General features: G+C 39.1%; 1 protein-coding gene across 8 annotated transcripts in view; it reads right to left on the bottom strand.

The window, feature by feature from the left end:
* The window catches only part of atp8a2 (ATPase phospholipid transporting 8A2), a 62519-nt gene that overhangs the window by 3822 nt on the left and 32883 nt on the right, over positions 1-25814 (bottom strand). For 7 of the 8 annotated variants that reach the window (XM_028004900.1, XM_028004903.1, XM_028004902.1 and 4 more), the window contains 11 exons: positions 20547-20719; positions 13580-13763; positions 11128-11238; positions 8939-9013; positions 8516-8638; positions 7076-7154; positions 6938-6999; positions 6075-6131; positions 4650-4757; positions 1525-1613; positions 1226-1330 (listed from right to left, as the gene is read on the bottom strand). In XM_028004900.1, coding sequence (XP_027860701.1) covers positions 1226-1330; positions 1525-1613; positions 4650-4757; positions 6075-6131; positions 6938-6999; positions 7076-7154; positions 8516-8638; positions 8939-9013; positions 11128-11238; positions 13580-13763; positions 20547-20719 — 1166 coding nt within the window. Of the gene's footprint in view, positions 1-966; positions 1016-1225; positions 1331-1524; positions 1614-4649; positions 4758-6074; positions 6132-6937; positions 7000-7075; positions 7155-8515; positions 8639-8938; positions 9014-11127; positions 11239-13579; positions 13764-20546; positions 20720-25814 lie in introns of all 8 variants that reach the window. The other variant, XM_028004907.1, reaches the window with a different exon arrangement.

The raw sequence follows: 25814 nt of genomic DNA, 5'->3' as shown, positions 1-25814 counted from the left end.
TATCCTCAGTTCACTATTCACATATCAAAAATATTCTAGAGAAAATACGGCTTATGAAGCTGAGATACTGATGCACAGTGCTCCTCTACACGCTATTGGACAGTGTGTGCAAAGCAGCCAATCCTGGAGCGCCATTTCATTTCCTTTCTGCTGATGAGGAAGACTGTGAATATTAATGCATTTTAAGGTATTTTTGGTGTTTAAACTATTAAAATATGCAAATGTAAGTGTTAGTATAGGAGGACTTCAGAATTTCAACAATTTGCAAGTGGTTGTGGTCCCTAAACTCTGCAAATACTGGGGGTGGACTATGTTTTATTTTATTTTCTTTAAATAAATAAAATAAAATAAAATAAAATAATTACTGATAGAGAGTTTTCGTTATATCACATGCCAACTGTGTTCTTGAAAGTGATGACCCTTTTATGTCTTAGTATTTTATGTAGTTAGACTCATGCTAACTACACTTTTTTGCAGAAGTACGAGATGTTTAAGTGATTGTTTTCCTTTCATTTTAATATTCACAATCCAAAATATGTGTACAGAAGCCAAACAAGGTTTTTGGTTTTTGAATGCATAATAAAATAAATTAGGGTTTTAACCTGAGGTGCTAATCGGAAAAATTGGTTGTGGATTCTGCACTAACTGAATCCCAGGTCCATTTCATCCTAACACAACTCTACAAACACCACACACAAGACCACTAAGTGACAGCCTAAGGAGCCACAGCCAAACAGTAAACACACCAGGTCTGTACAGCAGTTCAAATTGGTCCACCTAAAAAAATAAAAAAATAAAACAAAATCCAGAGGAATGGAAATTTTTAAAGACATATGGAGAGAAAATATACATGAACTTTCAGATGTGATTGAGAGAAAACCATGCGAGTGTCACTCAAAAGTCAGCGTGCAACAAAAAACGCAGGTCTTGTGAGGCCAGAGTTCACAGGGCAAACCTGAAAACTACCTCTGTGGAGCAGTTCTGGGTCTATGGGACCTCGGGTTTGGATTCAGCCCTGTGGGCAGTGCCACAGGGGTAGATTAATTTATTTCCATGAAGAGTGAAATGCATACAGAATATTTACAAAAAGAACTGAAATAGATCTAGAATGAAAAAAAACTGTACCAATACAAAGTAAACATCTGAATTAAATACAAAAACAAACAAACAAAAAAAAATTCAATGTTGATGAGATGACGTTAATTTGTGCTTTCGTATACTGCACCTGCGGCCGCTGGAGTCCCTGAGCACCGCGGCTCCCGGGTCAACGGCCCGCGCCTCCAGCTCCTGCACCTCCTCCAGCAGAGTCTTCCTCACAGTGCGACGTGTCCTGCAGAGAAGAAAAAAAAAAAAGAAGTGAAACAGGGTCTGGATTACTTCGCTTTGCAGACACATGCAGCTCATAATCCGCTGTGCGTCAGTGTTGACATAGACTCGATATGGGTTATGTAAACGATTCACTTAACTTATACAACCTGTGTGTAGATTTTATAATGTATTTATGCTAAAATGTGCTCTACTTACGCAGACCAAGCAAAATCTTTGAGTAAACATGCGGTGGGCACCAGGACCAGACCCAGCCAGAAGTACCAGCACTGCATCACTTTACCAGCCTGCAATCACGACATACAGGTTACATTTGGTTTCACTGACGTTTTGATTTAAATTAAAGTTTAACCCACTTTTCTCCACCCTGAGCCAGTAAAACTTCATATACAGTGCCTCGCAAAACAATCCCACCCTCTATCTTTTTCTCCTTTTATCTCCTTAAAAACCACAAACTTTGATGATTTTATTAAGGTTTCCTGTGACCAGCACAAAGTGCAACATTCAGGGTTCGTACACTTCACCCACAGTAAAGCATTTTCAAGGTAAGTTTTCAAACCTTTCCAGCACCACACTTGGGAGATTTAAAAAAAAAAGAAAGAAAAAAGTTTCAATTCATGACTGAGGTTTTTATTTCTGTTGATAATGTCTTGTGAAGGTTTTCTACAGCAGTGACAAGGCACATAAAAATATAACCAAATGCTATGTTTTAAAATGTCTCTCTCACACACTCTTTACATCCGATTGGTCCGAGAACAAAACACAAATTTAACAAATAAAATTACCCAATTTAAAATAAAAAAATAAAAAATTATGTATGAATATAAGACAATCTTTGGTTCAATTGCACAGATTGATACATTATTTAACTGTTAGGAATAACAAAAATTAATTACATTGAAACAACCTAAACAAACTGTGTTAAGGTAAATGACGTTCCTGCTCAAATTAAATGCTTCAGCACGATCCAAAGAAAGTTACAAACAAATATATCTAAAAAATGTTCGTTCCAAGTTTTCTGCCATTTAGTAAATAGAAATAATTTTGGTAATTCTAACCACCTAAAAACAAAAAAAGGTCAATCCGATTTAACTTCGTATAGTGAGAAAACCATCTGTGTCTCTTTATTAAGTGTATCTACTGTAAATATCTGGCTTCAACTAAATAACATCTTCCAAATTTAGGTTTTTAGTTAAACGTAAGATTGCACTTCACAACAAACCTGCATAGTTTGAAAATGAAAACAATTTCAGGGAGTTTAAACAGAAAGCACCTAATTGAAATTCTATTTGCATCTTAGAGGATTTCAAGCACCCTAACACACCCAGGAGATATTGCCAAGAAGAAAAATGATTCAGTTTAAAAGTTTCTTTGTAAACAGAAATCTAAAATCCTTTTTCTTCTCATTCCATAATTACGTTCTGCTTTGTGTTGGTCAACAACATAGAATCCCAATAAAATGCATTAAAGTTTATGGTTGTAACAAGGTTTTTCAACCATAAAAAGGTGATAAAATTCAAGGGTGGTGAAAACTTTTCCACAGGACTATATGTGGCAAAGATGATTAAGTTTTAAAGTGCATTAAGTACAGAGTGTGAAACGTAAACTCTTAACCCAACATATTTTGCAGCATTCTCACAGATTGTTTCTGCACCACAGAACGGATTCACTGAAACTCTGCTGTGAAACAAAAACCGCACAGATTCTACCCCCTACCTGTCCATGCAGTCCAGCTGCATCACGACTCATTGACCTTTGACCCTGTTCTCGGTCCGTCTCCCAAGATTAATCATGCATCCAACCACTGTCTCACTGTGTCAGTCTGCATGTCTCTCTCCGTTTCTTACTCCCACACATCTTTTCTCCCGCAATTTCCTTCAATCTCTCTCTTTCGCAACCTTCTTTCACCATTAGTGACTGTTGTCTGCTGCTTGTCCTCACCTGCTGCTGCTAATCTTTGTCTTCTCATTCTCACACAACTTTACAAAAGTCTGTCTGTAGCTATGAATATTTAGATCAATTGTCACCTCAAACCACGCTCAGTGAGTTTACCTTCACAGACAGAGACGAAAGGAGCAGGGTTCAAACATTCGTAAAAAAACCAGATCCAACTTCCAGAGTGCTCAGTCCTTCATAGCTTATTTGAAAATACAAAACTCTAAACTACTGTAAATTCATGGATCTGGTGAGGATGAAGGAAGAAATGACAAAGGTGGAAAGAAAGGAATAGAGGAAGGAAAGACAAGAGAATTACAAAAGAAGGGAGGAAGAAGGGAAGGATAAGACAGGAAAGAAAGAGGGGGGAAAAAAATCAGGGAAGTAAGGAAGGAAAGAGGAAAGGATTCATTTTAAGGGCATAATACAAACTGGGCCTGAGGATGAAAAAGAAGAAAGTAAAGACAGTATTAAAGAAGACAGGAAAGATGGAGAAAAGACTCATTCAAGGAAATCCAAGATGGATGGAGGAAATAACCAGGAATAAAGAGGATGAAGCAAGGACACAAAATCAGAGGTGATCACATAAGAGAGAGACAGAGAAAAAGAAAGACAACATTTAAACAATGGAATGAACAATGAAGGCTGTAAATAGTGTTATTTTCACATCTGAAAAATAAAACATTTTTATTTAAATCAGTTAAGAGCCATGAAGGTTTTCCACATTTTTTGCAACAGCTGATGGTGCCACCTTCTGTTATTCTGAGCACAACTATGCTGCGTTTCATCCTCCGCCGCCCTCCCCCCTGGACAAATGGACGTATAGATAGGCGGAGGAGGGGGAAATAAGAGCGGTAAGGGGGTAGTTACGGGGGTTGTGATGGCTGAGTGTCTCCGACTCAGTCAGTCTGAGCAGCTGCAGGGATATTTGACCGCATTCCTGATTTCTGACACAAATTGAATTAATGGGCTGGAGAGAGTTGAGACGGTCCTGTTGCTTCTCCATGTCCACTCAGTGGGACGCCCAGTCCCACCCGGGTCTTTATCCCCAACCTCTGCAATCAGTCTCCCAATTAGGGGGTTCTTCAAACACTCTCCTCACTCCCCTGCTCGACCCTCATAACAATCAGCAGCAGCCCACCCTTATGAGTCAACACCTCCTCAGAGAGCAGTAAAAGACCGGAGTTCGGGTGACACGCAGCAGGTGTGGGGCTGTCCTCTGGGGTAAACACCTCTCTCCTGGGGGGCTCCAGCAGCGCAGACATAGAACACCCAAGAGGTGAGTCTCTTAGACGCCAAGTAGTGCCCATCATGGAGAAATGGTGGACAGGCAATCGTTCAAAAATAATGATATTTAGGGATCAGCTGCTTTAAGGAGAGTAAATTACCTGGCCCAGCATGTCGGGAGCGATCGGGATGGCGGGCCAGAATACAGAGTACACGGCAAAGAAGACCATCCAGAGCGCCATGCTTCCCCAAACGGCCAGGTGGGAAAACTACGACACAAACAAGGGAAGACAAGAACAAAAAGGGAGATTACAGAGACAAGACGAGGTCAAATAGCTCTGAATATAGCCAACCTTTCCCTCCCTCCGTCTGTCCCCTGTCTTCTTCTGTCTCTGTGATGTGCTGTAAGGGGACACTGTGTGAATTCCAGCGGGACCTCACTTCATTACTCCCAGACTGTTGTGTGGACAGCTGAACGGACAAAGGTGTCAGCGCCTCGCTGTCTGTCCTGCCAGTCTGTCACTCCGGCAGCGGGAACTAACTAAATAATGTCACCATCACAGCTGGAGCTCCTGTTTTCCCAAACTTTACCTCCACTTCTGCTTGTGGTTAAGAACTAAAAGCTGACACTGCGCGTTAAGGATCATGAACAGTTTAGAAAGGTGACCGGCCTGATGGAAACTTGGAAATTAAGTTTTTTCAGTACACAAACTGAACATAAAGGCTACCAGGTTGCATGTTTTTGGTATCATTGAAGCATTCTATTCAAATAGACAATGTTTTCTACAAACACTGGGACATGTCTATGGTTCATCCAGGCTGCGACAGACAAAGAGATTTTCAGCAGATAACAGGAAGGCCGAATAACTTACCACCAAGTTCCTCTGTTTTATCCTTTTTTATAGCCTTCAATTGCAGCTTGTTAAAGAATAAGCTGGGACTGGAAATGCTGGCCAAATTCTATAAATTTCACTGTTCCATAAATAAGTACAAGTGATATTTTTGCTGGAAAATTATGAACAGAGCCATATAAATGATCAGTAGTCCTCTATAACAGTTTATAAAAAAAATCCCAAAAAAGGAAAGTGAGTTGAATAAAACATTTTTTTCTAGGAACACAGAGGACATCTGCATTCTACGTTAGCAATGTCAAATTCACTCCATTTTCCTTTTGGTGTTTCTAACTGTAATATCAGTATGATTGATGGTTTGGGGTGTTTTTCTGCTTCACCATGGAGCAACTATGATCTTCCTTTGTTCCTTTCAAAATGAATTTCTCAGAACATATTTAGCATCCGTCTCAGCTGCTTCACAGTAAGGCCTCCAGACTCGAGGGTCAATCTATCATCATTTGGATGTTTCCTAGACTCTGTTTTTGTACATATGAAATACTGCTGAGAAAGAAGTGGAAGGAAGAAAACCGAAAAAGAAGCTGCACTTAGAGAAAACCCATAAGATTTTCCTTGACTGTGGAGAGAACTGACATTTAAAAAAAAAAAAAAAAAACAAGCTATAATATCCTTTTAATTTAAGAGCAAAATATTGCACATGTGGCTCTGTTTATTAAGGGGTGTTAATGCTCCTACCCTGGTCCAAGCGGTGGTCTCCATGCCAGCTTTTAGACAAACTGTAACAACCACATACTGCAAAGAGACACACAAACACCAGGAGCGGACAGGCACACAAACAAAAACAGAGAAAGAAACAGGAGACCGTATTAGAATGCTGGCAACTGTGGAGACAATAAACATTAATGCTGTACAGTAAACTCAGCAACGTCTGTTAAAATACCCCGGACTCCCACCAGCACCTCTATGCAAACACAGAACAGACAGGATTCCTACATAGTTCCCATATAAAAATTCCAGACTTCTCCAAGACTCCACTTTCCAGAGATTAGTCCTCCACATTCAGTCAAAAACATAAAATATTAAAGTTCACAATGAGTTTTTGGCAGAGGAAACTAAATGGAGACAGAACAGAAAGACTGAAGGAACAGAAGGACTGAGGGAAGGAAAGGAAGGAATAGAGAGGAAGGCAGGAAAGAAAGAAGGAACATGAAGAAAGGAAACACACAGGAAAGCCAAACGAGACAAAGATGGAGATAATCAAGGAGGATGCTTGGTGGAGTCAAAGTGTTACTTTCAAACATGAAATTAACCAACTTCAGAAAGAGGAGTGGCCAAACATTCATCAAATTATCTTTGACTAATAAGTATGTAGTTTTCTGCAATGCACCAAAAGACATTTAATCAAGCACTAGTTTTATCTGCCATGTAAAAGTTTGGTCTGAGGAATTGAGGGGGGAAAAAAAGAGGCAAATTCCAGCATGTGCACCAAGTTATTAGTTTTAAAATTTACAGAAAAGCAACATTTCAAATGCATCTTTGAAAGCCCAAAATGAATACATGACACAAATCTGTAGAAAATAAATAAATAAGAAGCTTACCGTGTAGACCATGTTTCCTGCAAACAGGTAGTCGTTTCCCTGGCCGTTACTAAATGGGGAATCTGTGGGCAACACATGTAAAGCTTTATAAACCAGAACTAGCTTTATATGATAAAAAAATTTGTGTGAGTTGCTTACCGTGCTCTAACATTTTGAGTGGAAACCAAAAGAGGATAATTGAATGAATCAGTGCATTGATACAGTGTCCCCAAAATACCTGGAAGAAGGTGTGAGAAACCTTGTCAGAAACGGCCAGCAGACCTCCAGACAAAGTCAACAGTTTTTTTGGAGTTTGTTGAAAAGCAACTGAACACAACGAGTCACCAGATCATCTCAACATGGACGAGGTTCCCCACATGCTTGATGGTTTTTAAATAAATGTAACTTATCGTCCAGTGTGACATGCATTTTTTGACTATACTTTGGCATGACTTGTCTGAAAAATACAGCATAACGATATTGATGCACACGCTTTTAGTATTCCCTTTGATTTTATAGTAGACAGGACCACGTTTATCCACTGACTTTACCGTTACAGCTGAGAAAAGACTAAAACTTTATATTTTTTCCCCAATCAATGCCAACTGAATTTGCAAACTCAATGCCACTATTTTAATGAGGTAAATCTGCATTAAGCTTTGGCTCTCCAACAATTTAAACATCTGTTTGCTACAAAAAAGGCTATTTTATTTGTTTTTCTAAACTGTTAAATGCTTTAAAAATAGTGAATGCATAGTTTATTATTTAGCTAAACATTTTTGGGCTAAAACAAGATACATTTTTCTTTGGGCTGCAAATTCTTTTGACTTGACAAATTTGGTGACAAAAAGTTTGGACACTACCAAAATTTAGTTTGCTGCATCAAACAACAAATATTTAACTGAGCGCCTGAATGATCAGCCCTTAAAGGCGACCTATAACACCTCACAGTTTCAACTTCCTGCCTACTGTTCTCTTATATTTCCCATTTTCTAGAATGTCCAGGAGACATTAACCTCTGTTGCTTAATATTTGTACCTCAGGAAAACAGAATATGACAGATTATTTCAAAAAGGAAAATATAGCATTACAAAAATGCTTCTGTTATGTTTATTTTATAGGATGTGTTCTGAGTCATAGAAAAAAAGAAAATCACTGGTGCTTTTGTTTTTATTCCCAATGAATGAATATAGTTAAAATAGGTTCCAAATCAGGATTAAGCTAAATAAGAGGGAAATTTATTTGAAAGATTTTCACTTTTTTTTTTTAAACCAGAGAAGTGAATGAATAGCACTTACACCATACGGGTCTTACATGTAAAAAAGTAACAAAAAAGCAATTTCTTATAGTAAAGCACAACATTCCCCATGTGTCACCAAAAGCTGCTTTCTGTGCAGTACACACACACACACACCCACATGCAGCAGGCTAAAATGAAAGAGTTTCTTATTCCACAGCTGCGAATTTCATTAAGACTTTGTTTACTTGCCTCAGATCCCAACCCAACACCCGGCATCACTCATCATATCACAAACATCCACAGCAAGCTCAATGTAGACCAGGAAAAACGTTTTTTCCAGGTTTTTTCCACATGCATACCTTGGTGTTGAAGCCCTCGGCATTCTGGGTTATCCTGTAGAGCTGTGGGAAGCGGAGCATGTTCTGCTGGCTGCACGGTCGATCAAAGATACCCAAAGTGAACGGGGGCAGCGCGGTGAATATCTGCAGAAAGCACACACATGCTTTGCTGAGCAGTCATTGTTCTTATCAGATGGTCAGTGCTAAAAAGGAATTCCATAATGTTTTAAACACAGAGGAGCCCCAAGGCATCTGCAGCCAGACGCAACGTACACACAGAGTCGCCAGGACGTACACAAGCACACTCCCATCCAGACATGCATCCATGCAGACGTCTCTGGCATGAGGACAGAGCAGCGATAAGAAGACAGAGTGCTTGAGATCCATGGAGAGATAGGCAGAGAGCAAGAGAGACGACTAGGTGAAAGTGTAGGAGGTTCTCACCACGTTGTAGAGGCCTATGCACCAGCGCTCGAAAAGGATCTGACCGGAGAAGCCGTTCACAAACGCAAACCAGAGCTAGGACACAGACAGAGGGGTGAGAGGTGACGACAGGAGCAAGGTCTGCAAGTAAAGCTAACTTTTTGTAAGAGATGATAGTGGAAACAAGGCAAAGACATGGACAATGTCTTTGCCTTGCGTCTCTCTTAAAGGAATGACATGGAAACCTGGACGTAACCTTTGCAGAGTTGCATTAGGGCAGTGGTTCCCAAAGTGTGGGGCGCGCACCCTACAGGGGGCGCCTTGCCATTGCAGGGGGTCGCAGTATGGATGAATGAAAAAAAAACAGTTACACAAAAGTGATTTACTGTAAAGATGGTTTGTAGTTTGTTTTGTTGCAACCTGAAGTGTGAAATAAACTTCAGTGGAGTTTGAAAACAATATATGTGTATAGGTTTATGTTTGGCTGAACAATGTGTGTCCCCAGTTGATTTTTTTTCTTTTTTGGGGGGGATTTTATTGTAATCCATAGGAGAGCCCAGAAAATCTTTGGGAACCACTGCATTAGGGCATGAATGCCAAAACTTTTGGGATTGTGAAGAAATAGGTGAGCTCTTCTTTTTCAGGGTGGGCTCATTATAAAAGGTATCATATGACTTTCACATAAATTATTGCACTTTGTTCATGTTTATTGAGCTATTTTTTCCTAATTTCCACAGGCTCAATAGTAAACAACAAATATGTGCATATATTCAAATTAATATCTTCATCTGGCTGAATGTTTGCTTACTATTATTAGCAGAATTGGTAAAAATGCTATTAACAGGTAAGTTTCCTTGCAAAGATTCAGCTTTTGAGCTTCCCTGATAGCCAGAACATTCGTCAACATCGGCTTTCCCAGTTCCTTTGTTATTAGAAAATTCCCAATAATTTGAGGGCGCCACCAGTTTGGGTCAGATGGTTGAAAGTTGGACAAAGATTGATGTTCCAGCTGGACAATGATACCCAACACACATCAAAACTGGTTTTGATAGGAAAAAGCAGGCCAACATTAAACTTCTTGAAGAATACTGGTATTATTTGTGATATGAAAGCAATAACTAATTTATCCTTTACAAACTCTGATAAGAAGAGTGGTCTTAAATCAAACCAAAACAATGTGAGAACCATGTTAATGTCAGTGCTTGCGGATGCTACAAAACGCCTGTCGTCCAGGTGCAACTTGGTCAGAGATAACAAAATGTTTGAGAGTTTTTACATCTAGGTCTGTATGAAACAAATAATTCATAAAAGTCCAATAATGATGTACATGATTAATGTATGTCAACTTTTGACTGGCAGCGAAAGACTATTACAAATGGTCCAGTGTGGAGTTTCGCAGGCCACAAGCTGATCTGAGGTCAGATAGATGAAATTCTTGAGGTCGCTGCTGGGAGCTGTGGTGTTACTGGGAGCATACTGTGGCGCAAACAGCCAAAAGGATGAAGTCACACACAAACACACTCTTCCCACTTGTTGTATCTCCTCTAAATGGACAGAGTTCATCTCTAACTTTTGGCACAGAATGCTTCGCTGAAGTCCCATAACGTGAGACAATCAGAGAAACGTGCATTTACTGATAAAGAACCGTGGTTAGAACTGGCGCCGGGCAACAGTCAGCGCCTCCTGTGAGAACCTGCACCTGCTGGCGTCCTTCTAGAGCAGAGCGAGTTGCTGGAAGTGAGCACAGCTGACCAAGGACAGCAGACCCCTTCATCTAATAAAGACAATCCAATCATCTTTCAGGCATTTCCCAAACCGTGACTTCTACCTCCTGTACAATAATCCCTAGTAAAAAACCCTATACCAAGTCTTTCTCTTTGATAATCTGGGATTATTTGGTTCCCAGATGATAAATACATGAAACATGTAATTCAAGTATGTGCACACACAGCAGCTGACCTCAAGGGCCAAGGTTTCGCCATGGCTGATGTAAAGACTCTTTTAAAGTATATATATATATATATATACACTTTATATATATATATATATATATATATATATATACACTGTGTGTGTGTGTATATGTGTGTGTGGAAAGGAGACAGAAAGCAGACACCATAAGGGCACCTCGTCCGTCACTGTCAGCCATGTCGACAAACAGCTGCTGAATGTCTCTGTTAATGTAGCCGAGTGGGTGTGTGGGCTCTTACCTCGATAATGTAGAGGACCACATTCTTATAGAAACAGTAGAGGATGCACTTGGTGACGCGGTTGTAGCTCCACGCCCCGTGGACCAAAAGGAGTTTCTCCAGATAGGAGAACTGAGGAGATACAAATGAGAGACAGAAATGCCTCTGATCATATGAGAAATATAAGAGTTGGAATGAAAAACTTCAGGCAGAGGGTGAATGAAGATGTAAAGATGGCAACCAAGAGAAGAAAAAGTTTCAGCAAATAGATGCTTAAAGATCTTTAAAATGAACCTGATAAACAGCATATGAGCTACTTTAATATGGCTTCAGTATATATTGTTATTTGATTAGTATTGACATCAATATACGTATCCAAAGAACCGCTAATAAACACTAGCTGTGCATATGGCCTCTCTATGCGATTAATTGGAAAAGCTTGTTTAATGGCGCTGAATGTTTTCAAAGGACATTTTCATGTAAAGTAGCAATATGATCAAAAATAACTTTTAATAAAACTGTATTGCTGAGATAGAAATAATAAATGTTATTTGCTCCAACTGATGCATAGACTACTCACCATCTGCAGTTTAGGTTTGCATTGAGGCAGAAAGATCTTAATACTCAGTTAAAGCTTTATTTATAACAACCTTCATTGTCATTATGACATTGCAATATCCTGTGACTCCTCTGTGTGCTTTTATAAAAGTTTATTAACTTAACCATTTTCCCCTGAACAATATTTTCCAAATGGGATCATGCATAAATACAATGCACTATGTGTTTGTCACATAAAATGCTAATAAGATACTTTGGAGTTTGTCATCACATCACTAAATGTGGAAAGAGATAAACTTCCTATAAAAAATAAATACTCCTGCAAAGACGGTTAAGTAATACATTTGCTATTAGTGTCGTTTAATTGCTTACAGTAGTTAACCTGGTCAACTTGAAGCTGGAAAACAATTGAACCAAATTGCAGTCAATGCTAGAACCCCAAAATTTGGTGAAATGAATTTTGCCACATTTTTTCAACAAAATACAGCTTCCTTTTATATTTAGGAAACCTTTTGAAGTTATTTCAGTCACAACCTCCAGTCACCTCCAGTTGTAAATATATGTTTAAGTGCTTTTTAAGGGGTTCAAGTGCTGATAAGACCATTTATAAAATCTTAATATGGGAGTACTTTGTCTTTTGAAGAACTTTAAGATCTCCAAGCGACCATGTTTTTTTAAACTTTAGACCCATTAAAGGGGTCTAAAGCAGAAGACTTATTGTCTTCTGCTCTTGTTGACCTCAATGGTGGTATAAAATATATATTTTTCATTTTGACTTGTGTTTTGTGGATTCTTACATTTAAGTCACTAGATTCACCTGATGGCTCTCATCTGTGGACGGTTAGCAAAATTGAAGGAAGCAGGGACACAATTTAAGTTTACATAAAATATGATAAAAATGTTATTTCTAAAAATGCTAACACATGCATTCATTGTATATTAATTTTACATTTACTGCAATACATAGCACTGCCTCCTAAAATAATGACCACCAAGATGAATATGAGTGAAATCTTTATACCTGCATCTGCTTGTGTTTTGACTATTATTGCATTGGCTTAGTTTATACTGTAAAGGCTTGTTGAGAGCAATGTTTTCATACGGAAAACATGATACTTCACTGATCTTTGTAAGTGAAATCTCCTTTCATTCCCTCCCCTGGGGTGATGTTAAAGAGCAGGATGAGAGGAAGAGCAAGTAGCCAAAACTCAGTAACTGAAGACGTTTCAACAGCGTCAACAACTTTTACAAAAAGGTGATGACACCAAAATTTTGTAATTTCTAAGAAAAATAAACTACATAAATGCTTGAAAATGTTTGATACTTTACACTTAAACACTGATATTTCTACACAGCCATTAGCTTGGTTTTAGGAAACAGCTTCACGCTGTACTTGTCTGCAAAGTTTTAGGGGACTTTGTTGAATCCTTGGACACATTTTATACCATTAACAAAGCTTTCAAGCTGTAAACACTAACATTTTGTTCTCAAGCCATTTGAGTCTGAATCATCGGCTGGTTTTTCCGATGATACATCTGGTCGTAAGTAAACCCGCACTCAGAAATCAGTTGGTGACCGGAGGTTGTTAGTTGACTTGATGAATGTTTCCTTTCACCGGTAAACACACAGTTCTATGTTTATTAAATGTTGAGACATGACTGCTGTGAGAGAGACCTTAGAACGACAACAGGAAGGCCTAACAGAGAACAGGAAAAGGGCTTCATTTAACCCATTCCAGCTTTCAACCTCTGACACAGGACTAAACGCATTTGTAATGTTGTTGGCCTTTTGGAAATCTCAAAGTTAAGGTAAAGGTCTGCAATCTCTAACAAATACAAGAGGATACATTTTGAATTATGTTCTTAAATCTACTTGCATTACAGTCTTTAAAAAGAAACCAGAAATCTGCTCCCACCTGTGCGATAGAGTAGTCTGAGGAGTTGGTGGCCTGCATGCCCTCGTTACCGCTGATTCCCACCCCAACATGAGCCGTCTGAATCATGCCCACATCGTTCGCTCCGTCACCTATCGCCAGAGTGATGGCTTTCACGTGCTTTTTCACCATGTCCACAATCTCAGACTTCTGCAGCGGCGACACTCTGTAGGAAATAGATGGAGATTTTCTAGTTAATATTAGAATATTAATGGATGCAGCTGCTTGAACTGGGGATTAAATTGGAAGGTAAATGTATTTTAAAAGAAGGTACAGGTTGAATCAGTCATTAATGCCAGCAAAGCCAGCAGAGATGGGAGAGCCAATTTCTGAGAGGCTGCTGGAAACACACCACAGTAACCAGAAGCTTTAAGCAAATGCTCACTTCTCTGCTAAACAGATTTGGTGACAGTCATCCTTGATGTGCGTTTATGACTGCATGCATCTTGAGCGGGGTGTGTTCAGGGAGCTTCCAGAGGTACTCCACCCTCTTGACCCGTATCACTGATACTCAGCCTATAACCGGTTCTGTTTCTTCACTGACAAAAGAAGACGGCAGGAGGCTCAATTACAGGTGCTTCCCTGAAGGACGCAGAGGGAGGATGGCAAGGTGTCAGGCTGCATTTACTGAGCCACCGAGAAGACGACTTATGGTTACTGACGGGTTTCTATGGATGAAGGGCACAAAAGGCTTATAGTCCCACATATTATTGCTTTATGCTTGGCTTTCACTTAGAAACTCAATGTAACTGGTTTCTAATGAATGTCAATACTCATTGAGTTTTTGACACCATCTTGCAAAAGCACTAATGCCACTTCTATGATTTGAAATGTTTCCACATTACTACTATTTTGTGACCAGCACAAAGCATTGAGACGATGGTTTTTAAATTATTTTTTTTTTCAACTTAAAGTAGTACTGCATGCATTTGTAATCAACCTCTATGAACAAATACTTTCCAGAACAATCATTTGCTGCACTTACAGGTGCAAGACTAAAACACAGTCCTGTTGGATAAAATAGGACGGAGTAATATTTTCCATCTGCTCTTTCCATCCCCCCCCCCCATCATTAGTTTCCCTGTATCTGCTGAAGGAAAGCTTCCATTGTGACTGTATGATGCTATTTTAATGTTTAGTACTTAGTTAAAAAAAAATTTAGTTTAAAAAAAAAACCCGACTTCCATGCAGCATGATGCCGCACTATCGTGGATCACAAAGAAAACAGATTGTGCCAAACTATAACTGCAGCTTCTTGTTTATTTTTTACATTTTCTTTGCAATCTTTTCACATAAGGCCAGAATTTTGGAGTGCATGAGTAAACATTATATCAGCAGATTGCTCAACCTGAGCTGTGGATCTCTTCAGCTCCTCCAGAAGGATCTCTCAGCTGGGATCAAAGCTCCCTTATCCATTAAGGAGAGTCATGATTTGCGAGGTTAACTGATGTGCCACATACCCTTTCCATTTTAGAATGATGGCTTGAAACCTGCTTTGGCAAGAGATTTCCTGATGTGATCCCAAGAAGCGGATCTATCCATTTTTCAAATTGTAGTTCTCAAATTCCCCACCGAAATTCATCTCCAGATCCTTCTTTTTAAGAGTACGTACATTGTTTGCTTCCACATCTCTTGTGAATCATGCAGCTGTGTTTTGAATATTTTATTTTTTAAATAACAACCTGTATTTATGTGCATTCCTTGAAAAACGCTATTCTTAGTCATGCACAGTTTTGTTGATCTAAAAAAAAAAAATCATATTCTGCCTTGAGAGAAAGAGAAACTATTCTTTGCTCAACAATTTACACAAAGAAGGCACCAGCTTGGAAAAACAAAGTTTAGATCAATAATTCACTACTCATGCTATCGTTTCAAATTTCTTCAGCTTCCTTCCAGAAACAAAATATAACGTGTGTATGCAAGAAACAATCGTGGGCCACACACACAGTGTTTGCATTCTCAGAAGTTGCACCCTGGAGTAAATTTGTCCTTAAGAGTGTGTAAAAAGCCCTCTATCAGTTTCCAGTTACTTGCAGCCAAGCTCTTAAGAAAGTTTCATCATGTACTACCTAAAAAATGTACAGTGAAAACAGATAGGTCTCAGAGGAGGAAACATGGCAGCAACGGGATACAAGCACTGGGATTAGAGATGAAGTACAAAGGAAGTAAAGCACTTGTAATTGTAGAAGCTTTTGTTGAGCATCAAGCAGATAGATTCTCCATATTTTTTATTTTTGCATGAGCTTTGTTAAAATATTGAACAGATTCAGACATACAGTATATTACAGGCCTCTATAGCCAGATACTATACAGCTTTCAGTTCTATAACTGATATTAAGCTACAGTTTGATAGCAAATGTATATGCTATATTTTCCCGATTATATTAAAAATTCCTGCAATGATATCTTTCCGAGAAAAAATCATAACTGAGTGAAGACGACTGGGACTTTTATGGGTTCTGATCATTCAGTTCTTTCACCATTTCTTGCTTTTGAGGTCTGTGCTCAGTTTTTTGGGATACAATTCTGAACCATCTTTCACAGGACACCCACTTACTCACCTTGGGGACATTTTGTAAGCGAAATGACCGACAGTTTTATCAGTCGATGCAAAGAAATCTTAATGTTGTAACACAAAAAAGGCACCATTTAATTGTTTGGAGCTTGTACTAAACAGCAAATAAGACTGTTAAATAACTTCAACTACAAATAATTTAGTCCTTGTTTTACCCTCTCACTGACAGTCTTGTATCAACTGATCGGTTACTGCAAGAAGGTGTGACGAAAACGCAGAAAGAAAAGATAAACTATTATTGCAGAATGACGCTGCATCAATGGAAGTTTGTTTTTCCAAGATTCATCTGAAAAACAAACTTTGTCAAATGCATCTTTACTTGCAGAGCAATGAAACTCTTTAGCATTAACACTTAAAAGGGCCAACACTTGGTCAAAATGTCCCTTATGTATTTTTTTTATTATTAATGGAACTTGACTAAATGTTTAAATTGTTGACTGTGTGTCCTATGATTTTGTATTATTGTGTTTTTATGGTGCAAAGCACTTTGAAATGCATTATTGCTGAAATGTGCTATACAAATCAAATTGGATTTGATTTGATGCATTTGTCCATCTGTCAATCTCTGTGCTACTGACAACTGCTTGTTTTCATGGCTGAATTTCTTCAAGAAAAATCAGAATCAGCTAAAGTTTGTATCGGCGGATTAAACTGGAGATCGGAAATCGGCAGCAGTTCTTTGATGGGTCAAACTCTAGTAGTAACCAGCAGTTACTTCCCTCTCAGTCATGAATGACTGACAAATAGCATTAGTACAATATTTTCTTGAAAGACAAAGTCTCTCTGAGAGCTACTGTTAAAAAGAAAGAAGTGTGACTCCTGGAGGTCAAGTTAAAGCAATCCCCTTCCATGTGTGCAAGTCCTGTGATAACAACATTACAAAATTAGATTTTAGTCAGCTGCATGAGGAGTCACATGGCCAGGGAACAAAATGAGATGATTTTTATGATTAAATTAAATTACAGGCATACTGTACGATGATCCCCTGTCCTCAGGAGGGACTTAAATGAAGCCCACGAGCTACAAAGAATCAATTTGGACCATTCTTCAGATGAGCTAAATAATCAGCTCCAAGTGGTTTTCTAGCACTCATGAAATCATGTGCAAAAACTTGCTGTTCCAATAAAATTAACCTCTTATAACCCACATCACCCAACCACCACAGGAGAGTAGCAGGAACTAAACCTCAGCTGCTTCACTTCCAGGGCCATTAAGGAAGGATGGGATCTAACTCTGCTCTCCGCTTTTCCTGTTTCTGCATCTGAAGTGCGAGCTCCTGCATCTCTTGGCCTCTGACCACAAATCTCTCTTCATCTCCGCCTCTAGCTTCCCTCTAAACATGGCCAACAGAGTCTGGGATTGTGTAAAGTGGAGCTGGGAAGATGAAAGCCGCCCGAAAGCTCTTCACGGTGGAACTGAGCAGAAAATAAGCAGCCGCTAAGTCCTCCTATAAACAAACGCACAGTGAAGTCAGGAACCCAAGCGTACCGAGCACACTCGACCCAACGGCCCTATGAGAGCGAGAGACAGACACATACACACACACACAACCCATTCCCCCACTTTGATTCATCATACACAGAAAATCATAACTCATCTCGCAGACAATTTTAGTGAAATTCAAATCTAGGTCTCATCATATGCATAAATACCTCCTCACTAGAGAAATCTCCAAAAATCCTGGTTCCCTGTTGAGGAGATGGGGTCTCCCTAGGGATGCATGATAAGTCCAAGCAAACAGTTCTGTTTCATTGTGCAACCGTTTTTTTTATGCAAGTTTATCTGATCGCTGGATTTTAAATTTAGCTTCACATCATCTAACCATCGACAGTAATTTTGATAAAAGGCTTCTTGTTGTTCAGCAGATTCCTTAGTGTTTAAAAATATCTTCTGTATGCAATTTGGACTAATTTGTCTTTGATCAAAGACGACAGCAAAGCTACAAGATAAAACCATCTACCAAATGTCACCATAATCAGATTGTTTTAAAATAAATACAGTCATACTTTCATATCTTGTGTATTAGAAGATATAGCCAAGCTAAAATGAAACATGTTTTCCTAAGTTAAAACAGCATATAGTTTGTTTACTTCAACAGAACCAATGGTGGAAGTATGTACAATTAAAGTTACAATCCCAGTTACGGGGGTTTGCCAACTCAAAATCAAAAGATGGCTACTGTTACAGATTATTGTTCAGTCAGGAAAAAAAAATTCCCATGTTCTTCTAAACAGCACCAAGTAAAATGAAGTCTATAAATAATTTCCCCCAGGTTGATGAACAAAGTACAACCATAATGAAAGCATTAACTAATATCTTAGCTCAATATAATGCTTAACCTTAACGTCGTAATAATAAAAACTACACTATAGAAAATGTACTTCTTCATAAGCAGAGTCTAAAAATTGATCTTAGCCTCACTAATGTCAGACAATAAAAACAGTAAAAGAAAACCTGCTGGAACCTAATCTCCACTTAAGCTTCATGTTTATGAACAAACTAGTGCTAGCGCAACAGTAAAGCTAGCTGCTACAGGAAGTAAGCAACAAAAAAAAATCTGTTTAGAGTGGGATATCTTTAAAGTTATGACATCGTTTATGATTCATTAATTTTTATCATGTGAAAAACATCTTGGGTGATAATTTCAGTGATTGTCTTTAGTAGTTTTCAGTTTTGTTTCTGTTTCAGTTATGGGCTGCTGTTTCAACTTATTATGGCTAAACAATTTTGCATGCTAACTCTGCGAATACACAGAGACAGCATAAGTAACATTTTATAACAAGTGTATTTTGCTCTGGTGGTATAGATTTGTGTATTTCAGCACAGACAGCTGCTATAGAAAGTTTAGAGTCTTGTAGACCATTAACTCAAAACTTATGCAATTATTTATGATATACATTTTTTTTTTTGCCAATGTGGAAATCATTTTGGGAGATAATTATTTTAATATTGGTTTGATAGTAGTGTCATTTGTGTCTGTGTAAAAGCCAGTGTTAGCACTGCAGCAGAGCTAGCCCTTAAGGGAAGTTAGAAAAGCTGGAGTTTAAAAATCCTCAAAGATGTATTTGATCTGTGACCTCTGTGGAGTGAAGTACGCCTTTGCATGTGGCAATCATGAGGATGCAGCTTTATTGTTAGAGGTAAAAAGCAAACACTAGTTTTCATAGCCTGCACAAGGCTTTGAAAATATACAACCAAGACAACTTGCTAATTGTATTCGTGAAGGGATCTTTTCTTGGTGCAAATTACATCTGGAGATTTTTTGTTGTTGTTTTAACTAGATCAAGATACTCTTGACCTCGGCAGAAGAGAAGAGGAGTGGACAAAGGAGAGAGAAAAGAAAGAGAGAGAAGTTGGAGGCTGTTTCTAAGGCCTGTGAGACCAGAGGCCTCACAGGCCAAGGATATGGCTTGGATACAGAAGAGAGACTCTTTTACGTCCCTCCTGACTTCAAACACACACAGAAATGCACTCAAGGAGACATGGACAAATGCAAACTCTTAATATTCAACTGGTTCCAACTGCAACATGACCAAAAGAAGGAACATGCAGTTTGCTTTATGAACTAGTTACACTTGGAAATCAGGTGATGTCAAATGACAGCATCCATTATAGGGACATCAGCAGTGAGTTACTGATGACATTTCAATACAGGAACATGACACGACTTTCACTGTCCTCATTCACTTTCTCTCAGGCTCACAACAAAGAATCAAGTGATGTTGTGTAATTCAGTCGGTCTTTGTCAAAACACATAAAACTGCAGTTTTACCTCCAGACTATAGGGAAACTTTTGCTGTTGAACTTCTTCAGCCACAAAACATTAACATTTGAGAGTTGACTTGATCGAAACTTGAAATTGTTGTTCTTTTTTTTAAGAATGTACAAAAGTAACTACAGTCTATAAATGTGCAATGTTAGTTTAAGAAACTTAAGATTTTTGTTTAGCCATAAATGTGTTTATTTCATATTTTGTCTTGTATATTTTTATTACGGTGAACCTTCTTGCACGGCATCAAAAAATCAAAGATTTAAAATACTAACATTGTGGAAAGCATAAACAAGATGTTAACTGGGTTTGTAAAAAAGGATGAGACCAATGATTTTGTACAATAATAATAATAAAGGTAAGGGAACTCCCAAACAAACGCATTCAATAAGTGAACTTCATTTTTTTTAAAGCATGGATTTGCACTTCTTTCTTTTATGTTATCATAATGCAATAAAAACTGATTTTTAAAACCATCTTTTTTCACTTTTTGAGAAAAATCCCATTCAGTGATTTTGCTTTAAATCCTTCTTGACCCATTTACATAAATATAAAAAGGTTTTGTATGAGAAATGCACAATAGATTGCAAATGATTCCTCCATACCGGCAACAGATTACAGCTTTGCAGGACAGCGCCAAGTCGAGGAAGGCCTGGCGGAGCTCGAAGGACAGAGCGTATTTGAGAGTTTGGCCATCGATGATCAGTGCAAGTTCATTTTCTTTTCTCAGAGAGTCGCCGAGGGAGGAACAGTGGGTGGTGAGGGTGGCACGAGTGGCCTGCAGGAAGACAAATGCACAGAGAAAAAGATGCAAATTATAATTTTTAACATTACCCAGATCTTATCATAAGTCAGAAGAAAACAGATGCAAACCTTAATAAGATTACACCAGGAAATGCTGTTGGCATTAAAATGATAAATCTCTTACCATAAATCTAAATCTTGCCACAAAAACTCTTTGTAAACTAAATCTGATTAACAATGTTTCCTCCTTTCCTGCAATGAGGCAGCGGATGTTTCAAACCACCACTTTTCTCTTTTCCATGTTTTCTTATGTAGACACTGTTGTCTTACAAAGTGATGAAAAAGCAAATCACGCACATCAAAACACACTAGCTGGTTTGCTGAAAGGTCAAAGCCACCAGCAGGTAAATGGAATCCATGTGTGCTTGGTTGCACGGTCGGCTTTCATCTGGGGAAACAATTTGCTTCTGTGTACCCCGAAAACAATTAAAAATGCCAATATAAAGTTCACAGTTGTTCCCGGCATCCTAATACAACGTGCAGATGCTGCCAGGTCCTGAGGGTACGTTTAATCGGTCCATAAAAATCCCAAATCCTTCCTTTAAGCGCTGCAGCACATGACGGCAAGAGAAAAAACTAGCAAAAAAACGGAACGGAAGTTAAAAAAATGAGCTTCACCGGTGTAGATGGGTGAAATCTCGCCTTCACAAGTAGCAGCAATAGGTACCTGTGCATGCGTGTTTGCGTGCGTGGGGGTGGGGGTGTGTGTGTGAATGCTAGGTTGCCTACAGCGCAGAGGTTTGGGGCTGTTTTGATTTAGATCTTGATAATGGAGGAACAGGGATTAATAGTGAAAACAAACATCCAGCGGCGGTGTAATGAACTCCATGTGGGGAAGCAGACACGCTACAAGCCTGACCACCACACACACACACACACACACACACCCGTACGCCCACACACAAACCCGCATGCACACCTGAATTAGTTATATCCACTGACTCAAATCCTTATTTACTTTGGAAGTCCCTTGGACTTCAAAAAGACTTTAGCTGATTAAAGGGAAACTAAGATTTAAAAGATAAATTCAGGTTAAAATAAGTAAAATACTACCAGTCAAGCATTCAGAAAAAGGAGGTTTTATACAATACAAATGTTTGTTACATCAGTAAAAAACCTGGCAACCTAACCAGTTTAGTTTTTTGAGCACATGAGAACATTTAAAATGCATGTTCTCTCTTAAAACGATTGTTTATGACAGCAGGAACAAAGATAATTAGTGAACAGTACGTTGCGAAAGAGGTTATTCCCGTTGAATTGGATTAATTCATTTCATTTATCCTTAAATGAAATGCAGCAAATTGCCTTCAGAAGCTTCCCACTTAGTAAACAGAGTGCAGCTGTGTGCAACAAATGTAATCAATATAGCAGTTCTATGAAGGGGTCAAAAACTTCCTAAAGGACATTATTGAACAAATCTGCACTGCTCAATTCTGGGCTCTTTGGAAGAGCAGCAAGAAGAAGTTAGGTGTTGAAAGGCAGCCATACAAAGTCCTTTTCGCAGTTTCCCAGAACAAAACATAACTGAACTTTTTGGTTTAAAAGAAAAAAGGCTGCATGGAGCAGAAAACAACGACGACAACAAAATTACACCCCTGCACTCTGTTATGCTATGGGGACGGTTTTCTTCAACATGGACAAAGTAGCTGGTTAGAGTTGATGATAAGATAGATTGAGCCAAGCACAGGGCAAAATTGGAAGAAAACATTCACCTCTCAGCAGGACAGAAACAGTAAAGAGAAAATTCAGAGCTACATTGGTTTGGATCAAAGCATGTACTAGAATGGCTTAGTCAAAGTCCAGACTTAATTACAAAATCAGTCTCGGTGATTTTTAGGTTTTAATTTTGCTTTAAGAAGGTGCACAAATGTTTTTTTCTTGGTTTTACAAAGTATTAACTCAGGCAAGTTGAACATAAAAATATGGCAAACTTTTAGAATTTCTGTATTTATTTTCACAACCATTTTCCTTCCACTTTAAAATCAAAAATGGTTTTATTTGTGTTAGTCTGTCAAAATAAAATCTTTAGAAAAATGCACTGAAGTTTGTTGCTGCAACACCTTTAAAAAAATAAAAATAAAAACATCTCAAGACATTAAACAGCAAACATTAATACATCAAATAATAAAGAAACCAGCAACCCACGGGGAGGTGAGCCTCCTGCCCACATAGCATTCAAAAGACATGAATGTATCAAACGCAACCATATGAACAAAGCAGCTGCTCTTCTTCCTGCCAAGTAGCGATGCACACGTGCATGCCCTCCCTCCGCAAACTCACGCACGCACGCACGCACGCACGCACATGCCCACACACACACAGGTCCCTTCTCTTCCCTAAAAAATTCCTCCCTCTTGTTTTCTCAGCCTGGGGGCTGTGTGTTTTTCCTTTGAATGCCGGAATTCCTGTTTGCCTTCACCTTTTTGCCCAAAACAAGGAAGAGGAAAACAAAAACATAATGAAAGGATTAAAGGTGGTCAGAGTTCTCAGACTCAAAACCTTGGTGCTGTTGAGTATGTGTAGAGTGTGTGCTTTAGTTTTAAGGTCTTGCACACTTTTACACCTAAAGTTTGATCATGTTTAGCCATTAGTGAGTCCATCCCATCATATTTAATTCACTAATAAGTTGTGCTTTAAAGTATGATAGGTGATCTGAATGCAGACACAGAGGCGCAGAAATGGTCTCCTGTAGCTGCCACTGGGCCCTAATGCGCCACTGTAACCTGTCACAGCAGGTTCAGACAAAGCTTGAGCGGCAGTTACGATAACCCAGGATAATAACCAGGATAAACCTGCGGAGAGCTACGGGGATTTAAAGTGTAACTACAGTTTGAACAATGGTTGGCTTTTGCAACCACACACCAAGTCCAGACCAACCCGACAAGAAAACTGTCTAAACATAAAGAATAGCTCACAATGGTCCATTACGGTCTGTTAGTACTTAAACAGAAACGCTGATGCAAGAAAGAGAAAAGGTCTCCGTCTTTCTCACGCCAAATTACCTTCTATTTCTGGAAACTATGTTGGGGAGGAAAAAAAAAAGTCTTATTTTTTAATTGCAACAATAACAACATGACTGATCTCATTAGTAGACATTTCAGCTTCCAAACTAAATGTTTATGTTTCATATGCATCTGGTCTGGACGCAAGCGGAGAGTCTCAGGACCACAGACACAAACACTGAGGCACAACTAGCAGACAGCATTCACAGGCCAGACGGCATGGACATTTTTTCAGGTTTATATCTGGGTCAGAAGCTGGGTGGTGTATGGAGGCAAGCTGAGGCGTCCCAGGTCACACTGTTACTTCGTTTTAAAACAAAGGGACAATAAAATTAAAACAACCAACCCAAACATATTTAATTAACAGGATTTTTTGCTTATTTTCAAACCACGTAAAAGGTACAACTCTACACAACATTTAAATGTTAATTTCTGAAGCAACCTTCCATTTTTAATCCACAGGGTTTAAAATGATACCGGTCTATCTACACTTTGCAGATAGCTACAACTCTTCCAGAAAGGCTTTCTACAAGAATTAGGAGTGGGTTCATGGGAATTTTCTTCCAGAAGGGCATTTATGAAATGAGAAGTTTCACTGCTGTTGCACTAGTTCATTCCAGAAAAGTATTTGAGATAAGGACTCGCACTAGTCGGACCTGCAACTTTCTCACCTCCTAAGGCAGGGTTGCCCAAGTCCAGTCCTCAAGAGCTACCATCCTGCAATTTTAAGATGCATCCATGCTTCAGCACACATGAATCAAATCAATGGCTCACTACCAGGCCTCTGAAGAGCTTAAAGATGCTGATCAGGCAAACTTTAAACAGGATTTCATTCAACATAATGTTTTCTGCTTGCAGGTCAATTTGCAGAGTACATGATAAAGACCTGTCAACAACTTCATAACTTAGTCTTTCTGATGTTTGCTAATGTTCTACTTCACAGAAGACTCAAGACTTCTGAAAGCTACAATGGATTCTATTTATAGGTATCAGTCTAAAAGGGGGGTGGAAAGAAATGCACACCATTACGTTTCAGATTTGTGACTATAAAAATAATGTGGAAAACTAATGTGCAAAATTTTTCTTCCACTACAGTAAAACTTGAGTGTCGCACACACATGTACACACACACACACACAAAAAAAATCATAAAATACATTGAAGCTTGTGCCTGTAACAGGACAACGTGTGCAAAGGTTCAAAGGGTTTGGAAACTTTTGCAAGGCCATTTATCTGTGAGCTGGTACAGAGACATGTGGAAACACAGACATGGACTGGTGACCAGACAAGCCTTGAAAAAAACTGCAGAGTGGGGGGGTAAAGGCGGGTAAGGACACGCTCATTTTAGCAGTGCAGATTCTGTCACCAGTGAGATGCAATATACCGTTTAATTATCAGACGATGCATCTGTGCAAACAACCCACATCCTCTGCAGCCAGGGTCACACAGGAGGACTTCAGCTGTGAGAACAGCAGCAGTTACAAGCTGGAGCACACACTGCAAAGCTGTGTGTGTATGTGTGTGTGTGTGTGTGTGTGTGTGTGCGCGCACATAAAGAAGATGAATGGGCAGAAGAAAGGGGGTGTTTGTTTAAGGGTTGTACTGCGGGCAGCATGACGAGCGCCTGGCGATTGTGGGAAAGTTTGATGGGACGTTTGTTCTACACGTTTATCATGCTGATCAGGAGGACCCAGTGCCACTTGGTCTTGGGTAAACAGTGGGTGAAGTTAAGCAGAGATGGGTGTGCTTCTGAGATTTTAAGTTTAAAACAACTTCAACGGGAGCAGGGCAAAGATTTGTGCAGGTCTGTGTGTGGCAGTTGATCTGAAGGTGACAGGTGGCGCATGTCACGGCGAGTGCTCGCAAACCATTTACCCAGGGGCATTGGTCTCAGGGTTTGTTTTGGTGAGGAGGAGCACCAAAAGGAGATCGTGTTACCGCTCATTCATCGCCGTAAAATGGGCTGGTAAAAAACTCCACACTCTACCTTTGCCCAGAATGTCCAGCTCATGGATGGAGCCAAATAAACAGTCCCCACAGATTTATTCACAAACCCACTCCTGTGTC

The sequence above is a fragment of the Xiphophorus couchianus genome, chromosome 21 (assembly GCF_001444195.1).
Source record: "Xiphophorus couchianus chromosome 21, X_couchianus-1.0, whole genome shotgun sequence".
In the NCBI taxonomy this organism is placed as follows: domain Eukaryota; kingdom Metazoa; phylum Chordata; class Actinopteri; order Cyprinodontiformes; family Poeciliidae; genus Xiphophorus; species Xiphophorus couchianus.
Note: the sequence above shows the minus strand (reverse complement) of the source record. Positions and strands in the feature narration are given on the sequence as shown.